This window comes from Myotis lucifugus, unplaced genomic scaffold (genome assembly GCF_000147115.1).
Source record: "Myotis lucifugus unplaced genomic scaffold, Myoluc2.0 scaffold_19, whole genome shotgun sequence".
In the NCBI taxonomy this organism is placed as follows: Eukaryota; Metazoa; Chordata; class Mammalia; order Chiroptera; family Vespertilionidae; genus Myotis; species Myotis lucifugus.
In genome coordinates this window covers 3,546,564-3,564,446 of record NW_005871067.1, presented here as the reverse complement: position 1 = coordinate 3,564,446, position 17,883 = coordinate 3,546,564, and the positions used below count along the sequence as shown (strand labels likewise).

At 39.8% G+C, this 17,883-nt stretch overlaps 1 protein-coding gene across 1 annotated transcript in view; it reads left to right on the top strand.

Annotated features, from left to right (window-relative positions):
• Nucleotides 1-17,883, top strand: part of PARP4 (poly(ADP-ribose) polymerase family member 4) — a 120,651-nt gene that overhangs the window by 34,704 nt on the left and 68,064 nt on the right. Inside the window, 4 exon segments of the mRNA XM_014452900.2 lie at nt 2,379-2,474; nt 8,214-8,397; nt 8,588-8,735; nt 15,876-16,000. Of these exon segments, the coding sequence (XP_014308386.1) occupies nt 2,379-2,474; nt 8,214-8,397; nt 8,588-8,735; nt 15,876-16,000 (553 nt within the window).

Below are 17,883 nucleotides of genomic sequence, written 5' to 3'. Positions count from 1 at the left end.
GGGATCGAGCCTGTAACCCAGGCATGTGCCCTGACTGGAATCAAACTTGGGACTGTTCATTCGGCAGGCCGATGCTCTTTCCACTGAGCCAAACCAGCTAGGGCCACAATATGATTTTTTAAAGGTATAAATCATGATGGTATAATATAGGTATGCAGTATAAAATGATTACCACAATCAACTTAGTTAAAACTTCCATAGCTTGCCCTAGCCAGCTTGGCTCAGTGGATAAAGCATCAGCCTGCGGACTGAAGGGTCCCAGGTTCGAGTCCGGCCAAGGACACATGCCCGGGTTGTGGGCTCGATCCCCAGTAGGGGGTGTGCAGGAGGCAGCTGATCAATGATTCTCTCTCATCATTGATGTTTCTATCTCTCTCCTTCTCCCTTCCTCTCTGAAATCAATAAGGAAATATATTTTTTTAAAAAACTTCCATAGCTTACCTTTTCTTTTCTTATGTCGAGAACACAAGATCTACCATCTTAGCCAATTCAAGTATACAGTACCATATTATTAATTACTAATGGCCCAGTGCATGGATTTGTGCACATTGAAAGGAAATTAATTAGAAGAAATATTTTAACATCGCTATTCACCCTTTCTCTATAATAGAAGTGTCAACCAAATTCACGATTGACAATGACAGAACGAAACACATGCTTGCAATTGGCGCCAGCAAGAGCTTTATATGTATCGTGCATGTGCGAGTCAACTTAGCCTTTTATAGATATAGAGTAAACTTGCTTAATTAAACCTGCTTTCTGATTTAGCTAAACTTTTTCCAGCCCAGTGAAGAGCCCCAACTTCTCTTTAAGGTAATTGTCAGCAACACAGCAGTAAATATCAACACGAAGCAGATTATTATTGTAAATCTCGCAGGGAGAAAAAAGGGTGAAATATTTAACTGCAGCAGTGTTTGACTATATTCTGCGCAATGAGAAAACCTGAAGTCATTTTCAAGGTCCACCATTTCTTACTTCTTTTCAGTTGGGTCAAGTTTCTAAACTTTCTAAATCGCCGTTTTCCGGTTAACGAAAAGAAAATAGGATTCCATCGAGTTCCCTATCTACCTACTCAAGGATTTCTATGAGGATCAAATGAGATGAGGCATGTGAAAACGCTTCGCAAACATTTGGTTAAAGTGTAAAATGTTTGCACTTGGCTATAAAGCAAGTCGTGTTCCTGGGCTGAAGAAACTCCAAGGAGGCTAGTCGTTGTTAGGGAGAGGAAGCCAGGTGTTGCTACGTGACATCATTACCAGGTGCCCACAGAGACCGTTTCCTGGCTGGGCTGGGCTGGGCTGGGCTGGGCTTGGCTGTGCGCTGCATTTTGTGCCATTGCAGCGTCAGTTGCAATTTGGTGGGGTGTCACTCTGAGGTGGTGGCGGGGCCTGTGTCCCACTTGGGGGAAGCCGAATGTTGCTTTGTTGGTGCCAGGTCCGCAGTGCCGTTTCTCTGTAAATGGCCAGTGTGCATCATGGCAGCTCCTGCATTGAGCGTCTGCCCCTGGGTGGTCAGTGCATGTCATAGTGACCAGTTGGATGATGGGAGGGACACTTAATCATATTAGCCGTTCATATATATAGATAATACCATACTGTACATTACAGATATAAAATTTATTCATCTTATAACTGAAAGTTTGTATCCTTTGCATTGTTTTTTATTTTTTAGAGAGAGTGGAAGGGAGGGCAGGAGGGGATAGAGAGAGAGAGAGAGAGAAACATCGATGTGAGAGAGACACATCACTTGGTTGCCTCCGCACACACTCCAACCTGGCTGGGGATGGAATCTGCAACCCAGGAATCGAACCCATGACCCTTCAGTGCTGGAGCTGATGCTCTAACCACTGAGAACATTTACCAGAGAGGTTTGTACCCTTTGACCAAAATCTTCCCATTTCTCCCAGCCATTCTAGTCTTTGGTTCTATGAATTCAACTTTTTAAGATTCCACATATTCTAGTAAGTAGGTCATACAGTTTTTCTGTGTCTGGATTGCTTCACTTAGCATAATACCATTTAAATAGTACCTGTTTCTGCTAGAATTATGAGGATATAATAAAAAGTTCCTTTTGCCCTGACTGGTTTGGCTCAGTGGATAGAGCGTCGGCCTGCAGACTCAAGGGTCCCAGGTTCGATTCTGGTCAAGGGCATGTACCTTGGTTGTGGGCACATCCCCAGTGGGGAGTGTGCAGGAGGCAGTTGATCTTTGTTTCTCTCTCATCGATGTTTCTAACTCTCTATCTCTCTCCCTTCCTCTCTGTAAAAAATGAATAATAATAAAAAATATATATATATATATATATATATATATATATATATATATATATATAAAAGTTCCTTTTTTCTAGTAAACATTATAGTGCCCTTTTGTTTTTAGGGGGTTGCTTTTACCCAAAGTAGTTGAAGATCGTGGTGTGAAAAGAACAGACATTGGAAATCTTGGGAGTGGAATATATTTCAGCAATTCACTCAGGTTAGTATTATTGTATCCTTAATCATGTTACTCATACCCATTACCAAGGAATCATTGCTGAATGCTTGCTCTATGTTTTCCTCTGTCTTTCCCTAGTGAGGGATTTCTCACCCAGAAATGGGTAACTCATTTATTTATCAAACTAAAAAGTTTCTGCCTAGTAAGAGAAACTGCCAACAAAACAAAAAGGCAACCAACCAAATGGTAGAAGATATTTGCAAACAACAGTTCTGACAAGAGGTTAATCCTATATAATAAAAGCGTAACATACAAATCAACCAAACAGTGGAACGACCAGTCGCAATGACGCACACTGACCACCAGTGGGCAGACGCTTAATGCAGGAGCTGCCCCCTGGTGGTCAGTGCATTCCCACACGGGGAGCACTGCTCAGCCAGAAGTCCAGAAGCAGGGCTCATGGCTGGCGAGCGCAGCGGCGGCAGTGGAAGCCTCTCCCGCCTCTACGGCAGCACTAAGGATGTCCAACTGCTGCGGGGAGCGGGCCTAAGCCATCAGTTGGACATCCCCTGAGGGCTCCCAGACTGTGAAAGGGCACAGGCCGGGCTGAGGGACCCCCTGAGTGCACGAATCTCGTGCATTGGGCCACTAGTATTTAATATATAGAAAGAACACATACAACTCAACAACCCCCCAAAAAACAAAACAGTCCAATTAGAAATTGGGCAGAGGACCTGAACAGACATTTCTCCCAAAAAGACATACAGATAGCCAAAAAATATATGAAAAGATGCTCAACCTCACTAGATATTAGAGAAATGCAAATCAAAACTACAATGAGATACCACCTCACACCTGTTAAAATAGCTATTATTAGCAAGACAAGTAATAACAAGTGTTGGAGAGGTTGTGGATAAAAGGGCACCCTTATTCACTGCTGGTGGGAATGTAAACTGGTACAGCCACTATGGAAAACAGTATTGAGGTTCTTCAACAAATTAAGAATAGTTACCATATGACCCTCACCACTCTTCTGGGTATCTACCTGAAAAATTTGAAAACATTTATTCGCAAACATATATACACCACGATGGCAGCATTATTCATGGTGGCCAAGATGTGGAAACAATCAGTGGTCGCCAACCTTTGGGACCTCATGGAGCACTGATTGATGACCGTTGCCTTAGATAGATGATTGGATAAATAAGATGTGGTACATATATACAATTGAATACTACTCAGCCATTATAAGGGATGAACAACATGGGTGTTTCTGTTGACTATATTTTATATGCAAACATGTCCCGTTTGCAACAACATGGGTGATCTTGAGAATATGAGAATATCATAGTAAGTGAAATTGGTCAGATAGAAAAAGTCAAGAACCATATCATTTCACTCATATGTGGGCTATACAACTGAAAACAGCAAATGAACAAACATGACAAACAAACAAAAACTCATAGACTCAGACAATAGTATAGTGGTTACCAGAGGGAAAGCAGGGTGGGATGGGAGGAAGTAGAAGAGGGTAAAGGGAGGATAAATGGTGGTGGAAGGAGACTTGACTTGGGGTGGTAAACACAATATACAGATGATGTATCATAGAATTGTACACCTGAAACCTGTATAATTTTATTAACTGCTAAATTCAATTTTAAAAATTCATGAAAACTTAAAAAAATAAGAAAGAAGCAGGTCACTAAAAGCAACCAGTTTTCTCAGTATACTGTAGAAGCATGTCTTTTGCGGTGGATAGGCAGGAAAATTACATTTGAAATCATCTTAGTGATTTTACTACCCTAAGAACTTTTACATATATGTACCCACTTAATCCTTAAAAAGCCTCCTGATTGTCCCATTGTTATCATCTTATCACAGGTGAGAACACTGAGGGCCAGTGAGAACATCTTGCCCAGGGTCACACAGCATTTTGTCTGTCTCCAGAGCCAGGAATCTTAACTTCTACAGCACATGATCTCTCTTCTAAAAAATTTATTTTATATGAACTCTATATACCTGGAATGACATTTCATCTTGAATATCCTTGTTAATAGTTAAATCTGTCCTCATAGTAGCCACAATGTGTTGTGTGCCTGCCCTGTGTGAGGCACCAGGCTAAGTGCTTCATATATATTGTTATAAACTCACAACTGGTGTTATCATATCATTTATGGAAAGGAAACAGATTCATGGAGATTGAGTAACTTGCCTAAGGTCACAGAGCTAGTTAAAGATGGAAGCTGGGATAAAGAATAATTATCCAGGATATTTAATTATCTAGGATATATAAAGAGTTTCTACAAATCAATAAGAAAAAGATAAACAACCCAGTAAGCAAATGGGCAAAAGATATGAATAGGAACTTAACAGAAGAGGAAACATGTATGGAAGGTAACATTTGAAAAGATAAGTTTTCAAGAACATGAAAAGTAAACCATAATGCTACCTTTTTTTTACTCTTATCACCTTGACAAAAAAAAATAGTTTAACATCTCGAGGTGGCAGTCTCTAGAACAGGGGTGGGCAAACTTTTTGACTCGAGGACCACAATGGGTTCTTAAACTGGACCGGAGGGCCGGAACAAAAGCATGGATGGAGTGTTTGTGTGAACTAATATAAATTCAAAGTAAACATCATTACATAAAAGGGTACGGTCTTTTTTTTTTTTTTTTTAGTTTTATTCATTTCAAATGGGCCGGATCCGGCCCGCGGGCCATAGTTTGCCCACGGCTGCTCTAGAACAATCTGAACCCTCAAACACTGCTAATAAGGGTATAATTGATAAACCTTTATTTTTTGCATTATCTTGTATAATTGAAGAACAGAGTTGATGGCATGACTCAGGAATTCTATAGTTTGGCCTGTGAACCAGAAAGCAGTGCTTGCCAATCTATAGAATCACAGGGGGGAGTTCCATTGGTGTAAACACTATGGTGCTGATTTTACCCCAGAGTAGTTAAGTCAGAATCCCTAGGGGTGAGACCTGGATATCAATAGTTTTTAAGTTCCTGGATGATTGTAATATGCAGCCTGGGTCAAGAATCACTACCCTAGAAAAACTCTAGGCCAGGAGGCATGTATGGGAGTGGCTAAGATCACTAGTAACAGAATGCTGGGAGTGACGCACATGTCCATTGACAGTGCAATGATTTGATATATTTTTGTGTGGTCCTACATGGAGTCCTGCATGGCACTTTTAACGGGTGACTTAACAGCTACATGTGTCAAATGGATGAGCCTGGGCATATAGCGCAACAAAAATGATCATATGATTCCATATATATGCAAAGTTCAAAAACAAGCAAACTTAACTTTACATTGTTAAGGAACACATACCAATGTGTCAATACTATGAAAGAAAGAAAATGATATGCACAAAATCAAGATAGTGATTAGATCACCCCTGGGTGGCAGGGGAGGTGATACCAACAGAAATATTGATGATATTCTATTTCTTAAACTTGGTGGCAGTTATATGGGTGTCTTATTATAATTATTGAAACTTAACATTTATATTACAAGTGCTCTTTTGTGTATAAAATATTTCAAAGTAAAAATTCTTAGATATTTAAATATTTAAAAAATTTCAATTGGCATTCAGTTGAATCTAACCAAATTGAAGTCCATTGTGACTTTTGACAGAGTGGTTTTGGTGAAGAAGTATAAATAGAGCCAAACGGCAGTGGCTTGAGAAGCGGTCAGCAAACAAGCTGTGAAAACTGGACAGATAATATGCAAAAACAGGAAAGAAACTAGACCACCTTCTTACACCATACATAAGAATAAACTCAAAATGGATTAAAGACTTGAATGTAAGACCTGAAACCATAAAACTCCTAGAAGAAAACACAGGCAATACAATCTCTGACATTTCTCTTAGTAATATTTTTTTCTTATATATCTCCTTGGGCAAGGGAAACAAAATAAAAAATAAAAAAAGGGGACTACATCACACTAAAAAGTTTTGCACAGTAAAGGAACAATCAACAAAATGAAAAAACAACCTTCTGAATGGGTGTCATCAATAAATCAACAAATAAGTGTTGGTTGAGGATATGGAGAAAAGGGAACCCTCGTGTACTGTTGGTGGGAATGCAGGTTGGTGGAGCTACTATGGGCAACAGTATGATGATTCCTGAAAAAAATTAAAAATGGCCTTGGCCGGTTTGGCTCAGTAGATAGAGCATCAACCTACGGACTGAAGGGTCCCAGGTTAGATTCCCGTCAAGGGTACATACCCAGGTTGTGGGTTTGATCCGCAGTAGGCTGTGTGCAGGAGGCAGCCAATAAATCTCTCTCATCATTGATATTTCTTTCTCTCTCTCCCTCTCCCTTCCTTTCTGAAATCAATAAAAAATATTTTTTAAAAAATTAAAAATGAAATTCCCTTATGTCCTCTTTGGAGAAGTGTTATTCAGGTCCTCTGCCCATTTTTAAAAGATGTTTTTTAATTGATTTTTAGAGAGAGAGAAGGAGAGAGAGATGAGAGAGAGAGAGAGAGAGAGAGAGAGAGAGAGAGAGAACTATTGATCAATTGCCTCCTGCACACCCCCTTCTGGGGATTGAGCCCAAAACTAACCAGCAACCTCTCAGTGCATGGGACAATGCTCAACCAACTGAGCCACACCAGCTAGGGCTCCTCTGACCATTTTTAAATTGAATTTTAAAAATTAAAAAAATAATAAAAGAAATTTGATTCAAAAAATTAATTGATATTCAGTTGAATTTAATGAAGTCCTTCATGACTTTTGACAGAGTGGTTTTGGTGTAGACATATGAACAGAGCCAAACTACAGTGGACTGAGAAATGGTCAGCAAACAAGCCAGTAGAGATGGTCACTGACTGTGTAGGATGGAGAGAAAGGGAGGAGACAGAGATGGGGCAGATGTGGAGAGGGTCTAGAAGACAGTCTAAGTCCAGGTTCCATGGGAAGGAGCTAGCATGTTTGTGGTTACAAGAAAAGAGCCCACAGAAAGGAGAGGTGTATAAGAGGAATGGGGGAATTTTTTTTTGCAAGTCTTAGAGAGGAGAGAACAAATGGTCATTAAGCAATGCTTTTACATATTAGTCTTGATCTTTGAAAAAATAGAGTTATGTCCCCAAATGTCCCAACCTGTGTTCCTCATAGCAAAAATTGCTTTATTAAAGCTGCTGATTCCTGAAGAAAGTTACAAAATCCCTCCTTTGGGTGTCATTGGAAATTTTTGCTTTTCCTTTTGGATTCAGAAGGCTCGTGAGAATATAGCACCTGTCTTTCCTTTTGTTCAGTTCTTAGTAATACTGGTATTTAATGTTCTTTCTGAGCTTTAGTGCAGAGAACCTATTTTTTATTTTTTAATAGTCTTATTTTTTTGTTAATCCTCACCCGAGGATATTTTTTCCATTGATTTTTAGAGAGAGTGGAAGGGAGGGGGAGAGACAGAGAGAGAAATATCGATGTGAGACACATCGATTGGTTGCCTCCCACACGCATCCCAACTGGGGCCGGGGATTGAACCTGCAACCCAGGTATGTGGTCTTGACTGGGAATCGAACCTGTGACCCTTTGGTGTGCGGGTTGATGCTCTAACCACATATAGTTGACACTACATCAAATTTTTAAATAAATAAATGAGTAATACAATTCTAAATGAACTTCCAGAGATATTTCAATAACAGTAAAATGTGGAACGTTCTACCAGTAAAGTCCTTCTGAAAAATCTCCTACGTATGTAATAAAATGTTGTAGCCATGTTACTACAAACTGTAAATTTGAACTTACTTCCTCTCACCTGCAGTACAAGCATTAAGTACTCACACCCAGGAGAGACGGATGGCACTAGGCTCCTGGTCATGTGTGATGTCGCCCTCGGGAAGTGCATGGACTTACACAAGAAAGATTTCTCCTTAACAGAAGCACCACCAGGTTATGACAGTGTCCATGGGGTTCCTGAAACAGCCACTGTCCCCACAGACTTCGAGGTATTTGTATCAAGAAACAAGCAGAGCGGCTCCTGTGTTTACTAAATATGCTTAAGTTTAAATAATTATTGTATATCTAGTGTCTGGCTTCAGTATTTTCATATTCAATAATTAGCAAACATGAAACTCTGCTTTTATGAAAACATGTACCAATAAAGGTTATTTCCCCACCTATTTATGTTTGCTCTAGGATGATGAATTTGTTGTATATAAAACCAGTCAGGTTAAAATGAAATATATTATTAAATTTTGCATACCTGGAGATGAAGTAAAGGACTTTCATCCTTGTAATAATATTGAATTAGAGGAACACACACCTGAGGTTTCAAACGTTGAAGGTAAGACATTGTTCTTTTTTGTGTGTGTGTGACGATCACATTTTATTTTTATTTTTTTAATTAAATCTTTATTGTTCAGATTATTACAGTTGTTCCTCTTTTTTCCCCCCAAAGCTCCCCTCCACCCTGTTCCCACCCCACCCCCTACCATTACCCCCCCCCCACTGTCCTCATCCATAGGTGTACGATTTTTGTCCAGTCTCTTCCTGCACCCCCCACACCCCTTTCCCCCCGAGAATTGTCAGTCCACTCCCTTTCTATGCCCCTGATTCTATTATATTCACCAGTTTATTCTGTTCATCAGCTTTTTATTCACTTGATATTTAGGTTCACTTGTTGATAGATTTGTATTTGTTGCTCATAATTTGTATCTTTACCTTTTTCTTCTTCCTCCTCTTCTTAAAGGATACCTTTCAGCATTTCATATAATACTGGTTTGGTGGTGATGAACTCCTTTAGCTTTTCCTTATCTGTGAAGCTCTTTATCTGACCTTCAATTCTGAATGATAGCTTTGCTGGATAAAGTAGTCTTGGTTGTAGGTTCTTGCTATTCATCACTTTGAATATTCTTGCCACTCCCTTCTGGCCTGCAAAGTTTCTGTGGAGAAATCAGCTGACAGTCGTATGGGTACTCCCTTGTAGGTAACTGACTGTCTTTCTCTTGCTGCTTTTAGGATTCTCTCTTTGTCTTTTGCTCTTGGCATTTTAATTATGATGTGTCTTGGTGTGGTCCTCTTTGGATTCCTTTTGTTTGGTGTTCTCTGCGCTTCCTGGACTTGTAAGTCTATTTCTTTCACCAGGTAGGGGAAGTTTTCTGCCATTATTTCTTCAAATAGGTTTTCAATATCTTGCTCTCTCTCTCTTCTTCTGGCACCCCCATAATTCGGATGTTGGTTCGCTTGAAGTTGTCCCAGAGGCTCCTTACACTATCTTGATATTTTTGGATTCTTTTTTCTTTTTGCTTTTCCGGTTGGGTATTTTTTACTTCTTCGTATTTCAAATCTTTGACTTGATTCTTGCGATCCTCTAGTCTGCTGTTGGATCTCTGTATAATATTCTTTATTTCAGTCAGTGTATGCTTAATTTCCATTTGGTCTTTTTTCATATCCTCGAGGGTCTCACTAGATTTATTGAGGGTCTCACTAAATTTATCAGCGGTTTCTATAAAATTCTTGAAAAACCTTATAACCATGGTTTTGAACTCTATATCCAGTAGTTTGCTTTCCTCCATTTCTGTCATTTGTGACCTCTTTCTTTGTCTCTGTATTTTGGCTGCTTCCCTGTGTTGATAGGGTGGCTTTCTGTGCTAGGTGTCCTATAGGGCCCAGTAGCTCAGCCTCCACAATTACCTGAGGTGGACACTCTTGGTGCACCCCTTTGTGGGCTGTGTGCACAGTCTTGTTGTAGTTAAGCCTTGATTGTAGTTGGTATCACTGGGTGGAATTGACCTCCAGGCCAATTGGCTGTGAGAATCAGCTGTGTCTACAGTGGGAGAACTTCTGTGCTGAAGACACCCTTATGGGGCAAGACTTGCTTCAGTAGGGCTTTGGTGCTCACTGAGTCTGCCCCCTGAGTGTGTCCCTTATGGATCTGAGGAGTTGTAATCTGGATGGTCCCACTCTGACCACTGAGTACAATGGCACTTGGATCTCTAAGGAGGTGCTAATTTAGCCTCTGCCTGAGGCTATCCAGCAGGAGCTATGGAGAGATCTGCAGATTCCTCTTCTTTGTTTGGGATTTGGAGGTGCCGAGATGAGGCCCAGCTGTGAAGCAGTCCAAGCTGCTGTGGGGCCTTGGGCCTTCTTTTGGATGTTCTGGGTCTCTCTGACCCAGCTGCAGTTTGTTAGGTAATTTTAGATTGCAAAGGGCCAGGTCATTCATATGCAAAAGCCTCTGCGCACAGCTTGGGTGGGGCGGGGTCTCAGGGAATCAACAGGGCGGAGCAAACAGCTATGGCAGATCCTCAGTCCTACCCTAAGAGGTCCCGCGTCTCAGTGTCCCAGTAATCGCTGCAAGCACCTTTGAGAGAAAGCTGCCCTCGAGTTTTGTCCGCTGCCAGACAGTCCAGTTTCTCCCCATATGAGTCTGGGTCCCCAGAGACTCGCCCGGAACTGGAGTTCAGAGCAGAAGCGTGTGTCTCCCTCCCGATTGAAAAAGACAACCGTGTCCTCAGTTGCCAGCCCTTTGCACGTGCGTCTCCATACCTCTGCACTTTACTTCCACACCTCCTCTGAGTCTCTGTGCTTTTCTCTTTCCTTCTAGTTGTAGGATTTCCACTCAGCCAGCCTTCCTGTGGTTCTGGATGATGTCCGTTTTGTCTTTTAGTTGTATTTTTGAAGTGGTTGTGCGAGGCAGCAATTTCAGGTGTTTATACCTATGCCGCCATCTTGGTTTTGTCCAAGACACTGTTCTTGAATGCTGTTTCATGTAATATTATAGAACTCAATATTATATTTTCAATGGAGTTAATATTCATGTTTGGTAGCTACTTATAACCTCAGACATAAATGTTCATTTCCTTTTTTATTTTTAAAAATGAAAACCTGGATGCTTGAGAGAGTTTAAAGTGATCTCAAAATTATGCTACTTACTGACACACCGAAGCTGAGCTCATCCACCTCCGGATAGCCACAAACCCACTGATACATTTAAGATGTCAATGTGCAAAAAGTGTAATGGAGGCTGATAGGATAGACAGAAGGTTCAACTTTAGAATCAGGAAGCTTGGGTTCAAGTGTCACTTACTAGACTTTGTGATCTGCGACAAACCATATAACATCTCCAGGCATCAGCTTCTCTCTAAGGGGAATGAGACCAATATCCACACCACAGTGCTGCTGTGAGGATTGCATGGGCTAAGTGAAGGCACCCCCCAAAATTGTAACATGCAGCTTACCTATTAGTAGTACAAATAATAGAGGGGATGAAAGCTTCTTAGGAAATCATAAGCCCAAACTACTATAACATTAATTAGTAGCATTGTAAAAACACACAAACATTTTTAACTGTGATCAAAGTATTTTTTTAATCAGAAATGTATGACTTCAGAGTGGGGAGAAACGGGCCTAGTGAGAATAATCTTACCTGAAAAAAAATCCCAGAGGAAGAGGAAAGAAGCGGAAGGAATGACTCTTACTAGAGACTTCCTGCTGGATTTGAAGTAAAGTAACTATTACCCAGATTGGAAATTAATAAAGGAGAATTATACAATCCATTGATATTAGAAAAAAAATGAAAGCCATGGCACCAAGGGTTTAGACCTCAAGAAAAACTGGGAAAATATACATGAGTTTGAGAGTGAGTGGCAATGTGATGCAGGAAATTGCAAAAGGGCTGCCTTTTACCTATAGCAAAAATTTCAGTTGTACAAAAGATGAATATAATAAACTCTCAATTAATTTTCCTCAAAAACACAGTGTTTTTTGTAAGAAGTAATACATACCAATATTCTATACATGACGAGCCATTTACAAGGAATTGGTTAAAACTGAAAAATAACATCAGTGATGCAGAAAACAAGTATATAAAGTGTTTGGAAAATAGAATTGGGTTACGTATGCAGGTACACCTCACTGAATTGCAGATGTTTCAAAATGAGGAGAAAATTTGTGACTGCAATAAAGTTGAGAAATCTATCAACAATGTTCCTCAGCTTCACCACAAAAGGTTTTCTCAGTATCAAAAACATGTCCAATAAATGTAGGAGGATTTTAAAATGGCACAGGAGAATACACATTAGGGGAAAGTCTTATCAATGTAAGGACTGTAGGAAGACTTTCAGCAAAAGCTCAAACATCAGGAATTATGAGACAGTTCATTCTGGACAGAGACCTTACAAACATCATGAGTGGCAAAGATTTTAATCAGTGCTCATGTTTTACACATCAGAAAATCCACATTGGAGAGATACCATATAAATGTAGCATGTGGCAAATTGTGTAGTGGACATTCAAGTCTTGCAATTCACCAGAGAATTCATGATGGAGTGAAACCTTACAAATGTAATGAGTGTTGTAAGGTGTTTTGTTTTGTTTTTAAATTTAGACTTGTGAGAGATCCATACTGGTGAGAGTCCTTACATAGTAATGAATGCATAAAAGCCTTTGCTGTTAGTTCCATCCTTACTAGACATAAGAGAATCCATGCTGGAGAGAAACCTTTACTCAATTTGTAAGCCTTACTAGGCATCAGAAAATACATACCGGAGAGAAACCACATAAATGTAATTGTGTGGTGAGACTTTTATTGAACTTAAGGCCTTACAGATCATCAGAGAACTCATACATTTATTTCTCATAAATGTAAGAAATGTGATAAGGGTTTTTCCAGACATTCACAACTTTGGAGTCATAAGAGAATCTATATAGGAGAGAAAACTTAAAAATGTGGTGACAGTAGTAAAACCTTTACACAGAGGTCAAATCTTACTCAACATAAGAAAAGCCATACTGGAGAGATACCTCACAAATGTAGTGTATGTGTCAGGGCTTTTACATGATTTGCAAGCCTTACTGAGCACCAGAAAATACATACTAAATAGTAACATTATAGACCTAATTTATGTGACAAGCTTTGAATAAAAGTAAAAGGAGCCCAGCCTGCATGGCTCAGTGGTTGAGTATCGACCTATGAACCAGGAGGTCATGGTTTGATTCCTGGTCAGGACACATGCCTGGGTTGTGGGCTTGCAGGGGTGTGCAGGAGGCAGCTGATCGATAATTCTCTCTCATCATTGATATTTATATCTGTCTCCCTCTCCCTTCCTCTCTGAAATCAATAAAAATATATTTTAAAAAAGTAAAAGGAAACCTTTATACATATTATTGAGGTAAAACATATGCAAGTGTTCAAGCCTTATTGAAAGCCAGAGACTCCATTGTGGAGAGAAAACATGTAAAACTCATGTTTGAGACAAAGCCTATAACCAGGGCTATAATCAAAGCCTATAACCTCACTTGATGAATATACATCTTTGAGAGAAAGCACATAAATGTATGACAATGTTTATCAAACTTTAAGCCTCATAGAATATAATAGAATTCTTACTTGGGAGAAAACTTACAAATGTATTGAGTGTGATCAGCTTTATAAAAAATGTTCAACCTGTGGTCAAGACAGAATTCACATAAGTTTGAAACTATACAAATATTTCAAGACCTTTAGCAATGAACTGGATACACCAAAGAATTCCTACTGGACAGAAACATTACAAATATAATGAAAGTGATATGTTTAAATCCGTTTTCTCAATGAATTACATAAGAAAATTCATATTAATTCTATTACTATTGAAGATTAACCAATATCAGATGTTAAATTCCTGAGAGAATTAAAAGTTAAAATTATTTAAAACTCAAACTCATTAGAATGTTGTCTGTCAATAGAGCAAGAAAATTTGTGGAAAGGTATAATTATTTTGAGTTTATACAATGTTTTTATTCAATTATTTGAGGTTTCTTGGAAGGGTTACATTGTTATTGATGACTTACAGCATGAAGTTTAAAATCTGTTGATGTTATGCTTTTATTTCATACTTTTCAATTTTCAGTAGGATGGCCTCAGGGTTAGGTATGAAAGGACCTACTTCATCAGGTGGGGTTTATTTAGATCCACATAACTGGGTAAAATTATAACACTAATGTTAAGATACAATATGATATAAATTTTAGAGTCTGGGGATTGGCAAAGCATAAATGTAAAACTGTTATCTAAATTATAGTGCATTTTGTGTTCACAGCCTCTTCTCTAAATTTGTTGATATGACTGAGGGTCTCCATTGATGATCATAGGAAAGGATTACTCTACCAGGTTATTAGGAAATAGAGTAGGCCAGGACACTGAAAGAACCAGTTTTTCATGTTAGAATGATGAGTTACTAGGGATGGTATAAATGATAGCAAAAATGGAAGGTGAATAATGTTCTCCCTCCTTTTTGAAAGTTAACAGCTGGTGCATATTGCAGGTTAAGGAAAATGTCTTATGTTTGGAAACAGAAAAAAGATACATTGTTGCCGAAACCGGTTTGGCTCAGTGGATAGAGCGTCGGCCTGCGGACTGAAGGGTCCCGGGTTCGATTCCGGTCAAGGGCATGTGCCTGGGTTGCGGGCGCATCCCCAGTGGGAGATGTGCAGGAGGCAGCTGGTCGATGTTTCTCTCTCATCGATGTTTCTGACTCTCTATCTCTCTCCCTTCCTCTCTGTAAAAAATCAATAAAATAAAATAAAATTAAAAAAAAGATACATTGTAGGAAACAGTTTACTAAAAAGAACCAGAATAGAATGTGCTTGTGAAGGATTCAGAATTAGCCACTTAAAATGCAGTTTAATGCCCTGGCCAGTTGCTCAGTGGTTAGAGTGCTGGCCTGCCAACTGAAGGGTTGCAGGTTTGATTCCCAGTTAGGGGCACTTACCTTGATTGCAGGCTCAATCCCCAGCATGGTCGGGGCACATGCAGGAGGCAACCTATCGATTGTGTCTCTCTCACATAGATGTTTCTCTCTGTGTGTCTCTCCCCCTCCCTTCCACTCTCTCTAAAAATCAATGGAAAAATATCCTTGGGTGAGGGTTAAAAACAAACAGAAAAAATAATGAGTCTGGGAAGAGTATATACCTCTAACCATATTTGTATTTTTTGTACTACCTGATATAGTACATGAACATTTTTTCAATATACTGTATTAGGAGTTCGATTTAGTCTTCCTTGTATCAAAAGTCTAGGGAATCTCATATTTCTCACACTTTTGTAGAACAAAAGTAATAGTGACTGACTAGTTCTAAAGTATAAGCCAGGGAGTGCAGCTGTCTAGATTTAGCCTAAGCTACTCTTATTCAGAGTTTCTTAAGACCTTGATGTACTTGTGTGTATGCTTAAACATAAAGGTAAACATATGCCTTTCAAGTAGCGGCATGACTAGGTTTTCAAGACGACCTCTCAACATCTGTAGATTTAAAAGACAGAGTGTCTGTTGACAATGCTGCCCTCATTCTTTTCATTGGCTACTGAAAATCATAAAATACTGTTTGTCCATTTCTCCTGAAGTATCATGTATGAAGGGGAGGAGAAGGATTAAAAATCAAGATAATAAAAATAGAGAGTTCAAGAATGGTTTTAAAAGGTAACATTAATATTTTTAATGTATAGATTACCAGTTACCAGACACCAAACCTTTCAGCAGCATCAAGGCTGGTCTCCAGGACACCTCTGGGAATTCAGTTCCTCTTGAGGACCTGCACATCAAGGGGAAAATAATAGACTTTGTAGCCCAGGTAAGCGCTTCGTGGTTTTATGATACTTAAGCCAAATGCATGTCAATCATAAATGAGCATTGGATTATAGTTGCATGAACTCAACAAAACATGTACATTTTTCAAATTCATTTATTTACTGAGCACCTACTACATGCTGGGGACTGTTCTAGGCTCTGTGCATACAGCAATAAACAGTATGAAAACTCTGCCCTCACAGAGCATACATTGCATTGGGGGACCAGGCAACAAATGTGATCAATAAATAAAATGCATGCCATGTTAAATGGTGGTAAGTGCTAGAGAAAAAATCAAAGCAGGTAGGGATGGGGCTGTACAGGTTAGAAGGATTTCAACTTGGAAGTTGCATGGCCAAGGAAGGCCTCACTGAGATGACATTTAAGCACAGATCTGTAGGAAATGAGGGACTAAAGCCTATGGACTTCTGAGGGGTGCTCATTCCAGGCAGAGGAAGCAGCATGTGCAAAGGTCCTGAGGTAGGAGTGGATCTAATGTAGTCAAGGGACACCAAAGAGTTCCACTGTGGCTGGAGCATAGTGGAAAGGGGAAGCATGGTAGGAAATTGGGTCAGAGAGTTGAGTTGGGGGAAGGCAGCTCACATCAGGACACAGGACATACTATCTTCAACTCTGAGTAAAATGGAAACCTTTCAAAGATGTTTGGCAGAGGATATGATTGAGATCACACTGGCCACCTTGTTGACAATTGACTGAAGAGGACCAGTTAGAGACATCATAGGTCAGATTCTCTGGAAAACAGACACTTGATGGAGATTTGTTTTCAGGAAGCTTGTTGGGAAGTGCTCTCTGGAGCGACATCTGTAAGAGAACATGGGAGGCAGAACCTGGCAGAAGGAGATGTGGACTGTGACACAGGCATACCAGAGTCCTCAGACAGTTTCAGGGGGAGCTCTGAGATGTTCTGAAATGAGGCAAGAGGCTCAGGCCTTATACCGGCCTACAGGGACCAGTCATTGGATGTGGCTGCCCCTTGTGGAGGGGTCATTCTCTTGAGTGAGGCAGTTCATCTTTGGAACAGGACATTGCCTGGGGAGGGACACAGCAAGTAACACTCCCTGCAGCCTTGGTCCTGAAGGGGACGTCTGGGGGGCATATCACAGTGTCAAATGTAGGTGACTATTGAGTAATTCAGTTAAGGATGATGGTGATTTGGGTCAAAATGTTAGTAGTGGGGGTGGTAAGAAATGGTTGGGTCTGGCAAAGGATTAAAGGTAGAACCAATAAGATTTGCTGATGGATATGGAACATGAGAGAAAGACAGAAGTTGAACATGACATTACATGGACATAGTTTGGCCAGATGTCATGGTGGAGCTCTGAAAGTGCTTAATTTTCTAAAATAATTTATTTTCTAAGAGTTGATCTAACCATTGGCTCCTAACACAGAAGATTACATTGAATAACACTAAAGACCTCTTAGGAGAATAAGAACATCTAAGTCCAGTGTTGTGGTATTGCTGTCATTTCAGAAATTTAATGATTGCTTTAACCTGTGAAAATGGGATGTAGTGGGGTAGGCAGAGCATGCTACCCATATGTTTGCATCTATCTGACCTCTACACTGGCCCCACTCTGATCCATACTGAGGATGCTGATGCTCATGATATGATAAAGCACAAATTTGAACTGATTCTAGGGTTATATTTTTTTCCTAAGATGTAAACAACTGATCATTGTTTAGACTTCGGTGCAAGTATTTTACATTTTAACAAGAGTCAAAGCTTTACATGGAAAGATTGACTTCTAACTTTGGGCAGTTGTTTGAAAGAGATTGGGTGGGAAAGAGTGAAAAGATGTTATGGGTGAATTTGAGATGGTAGAAACCTGGTGCCCCATCCCTTCCCTAAGGTAGAACCCTGTCACC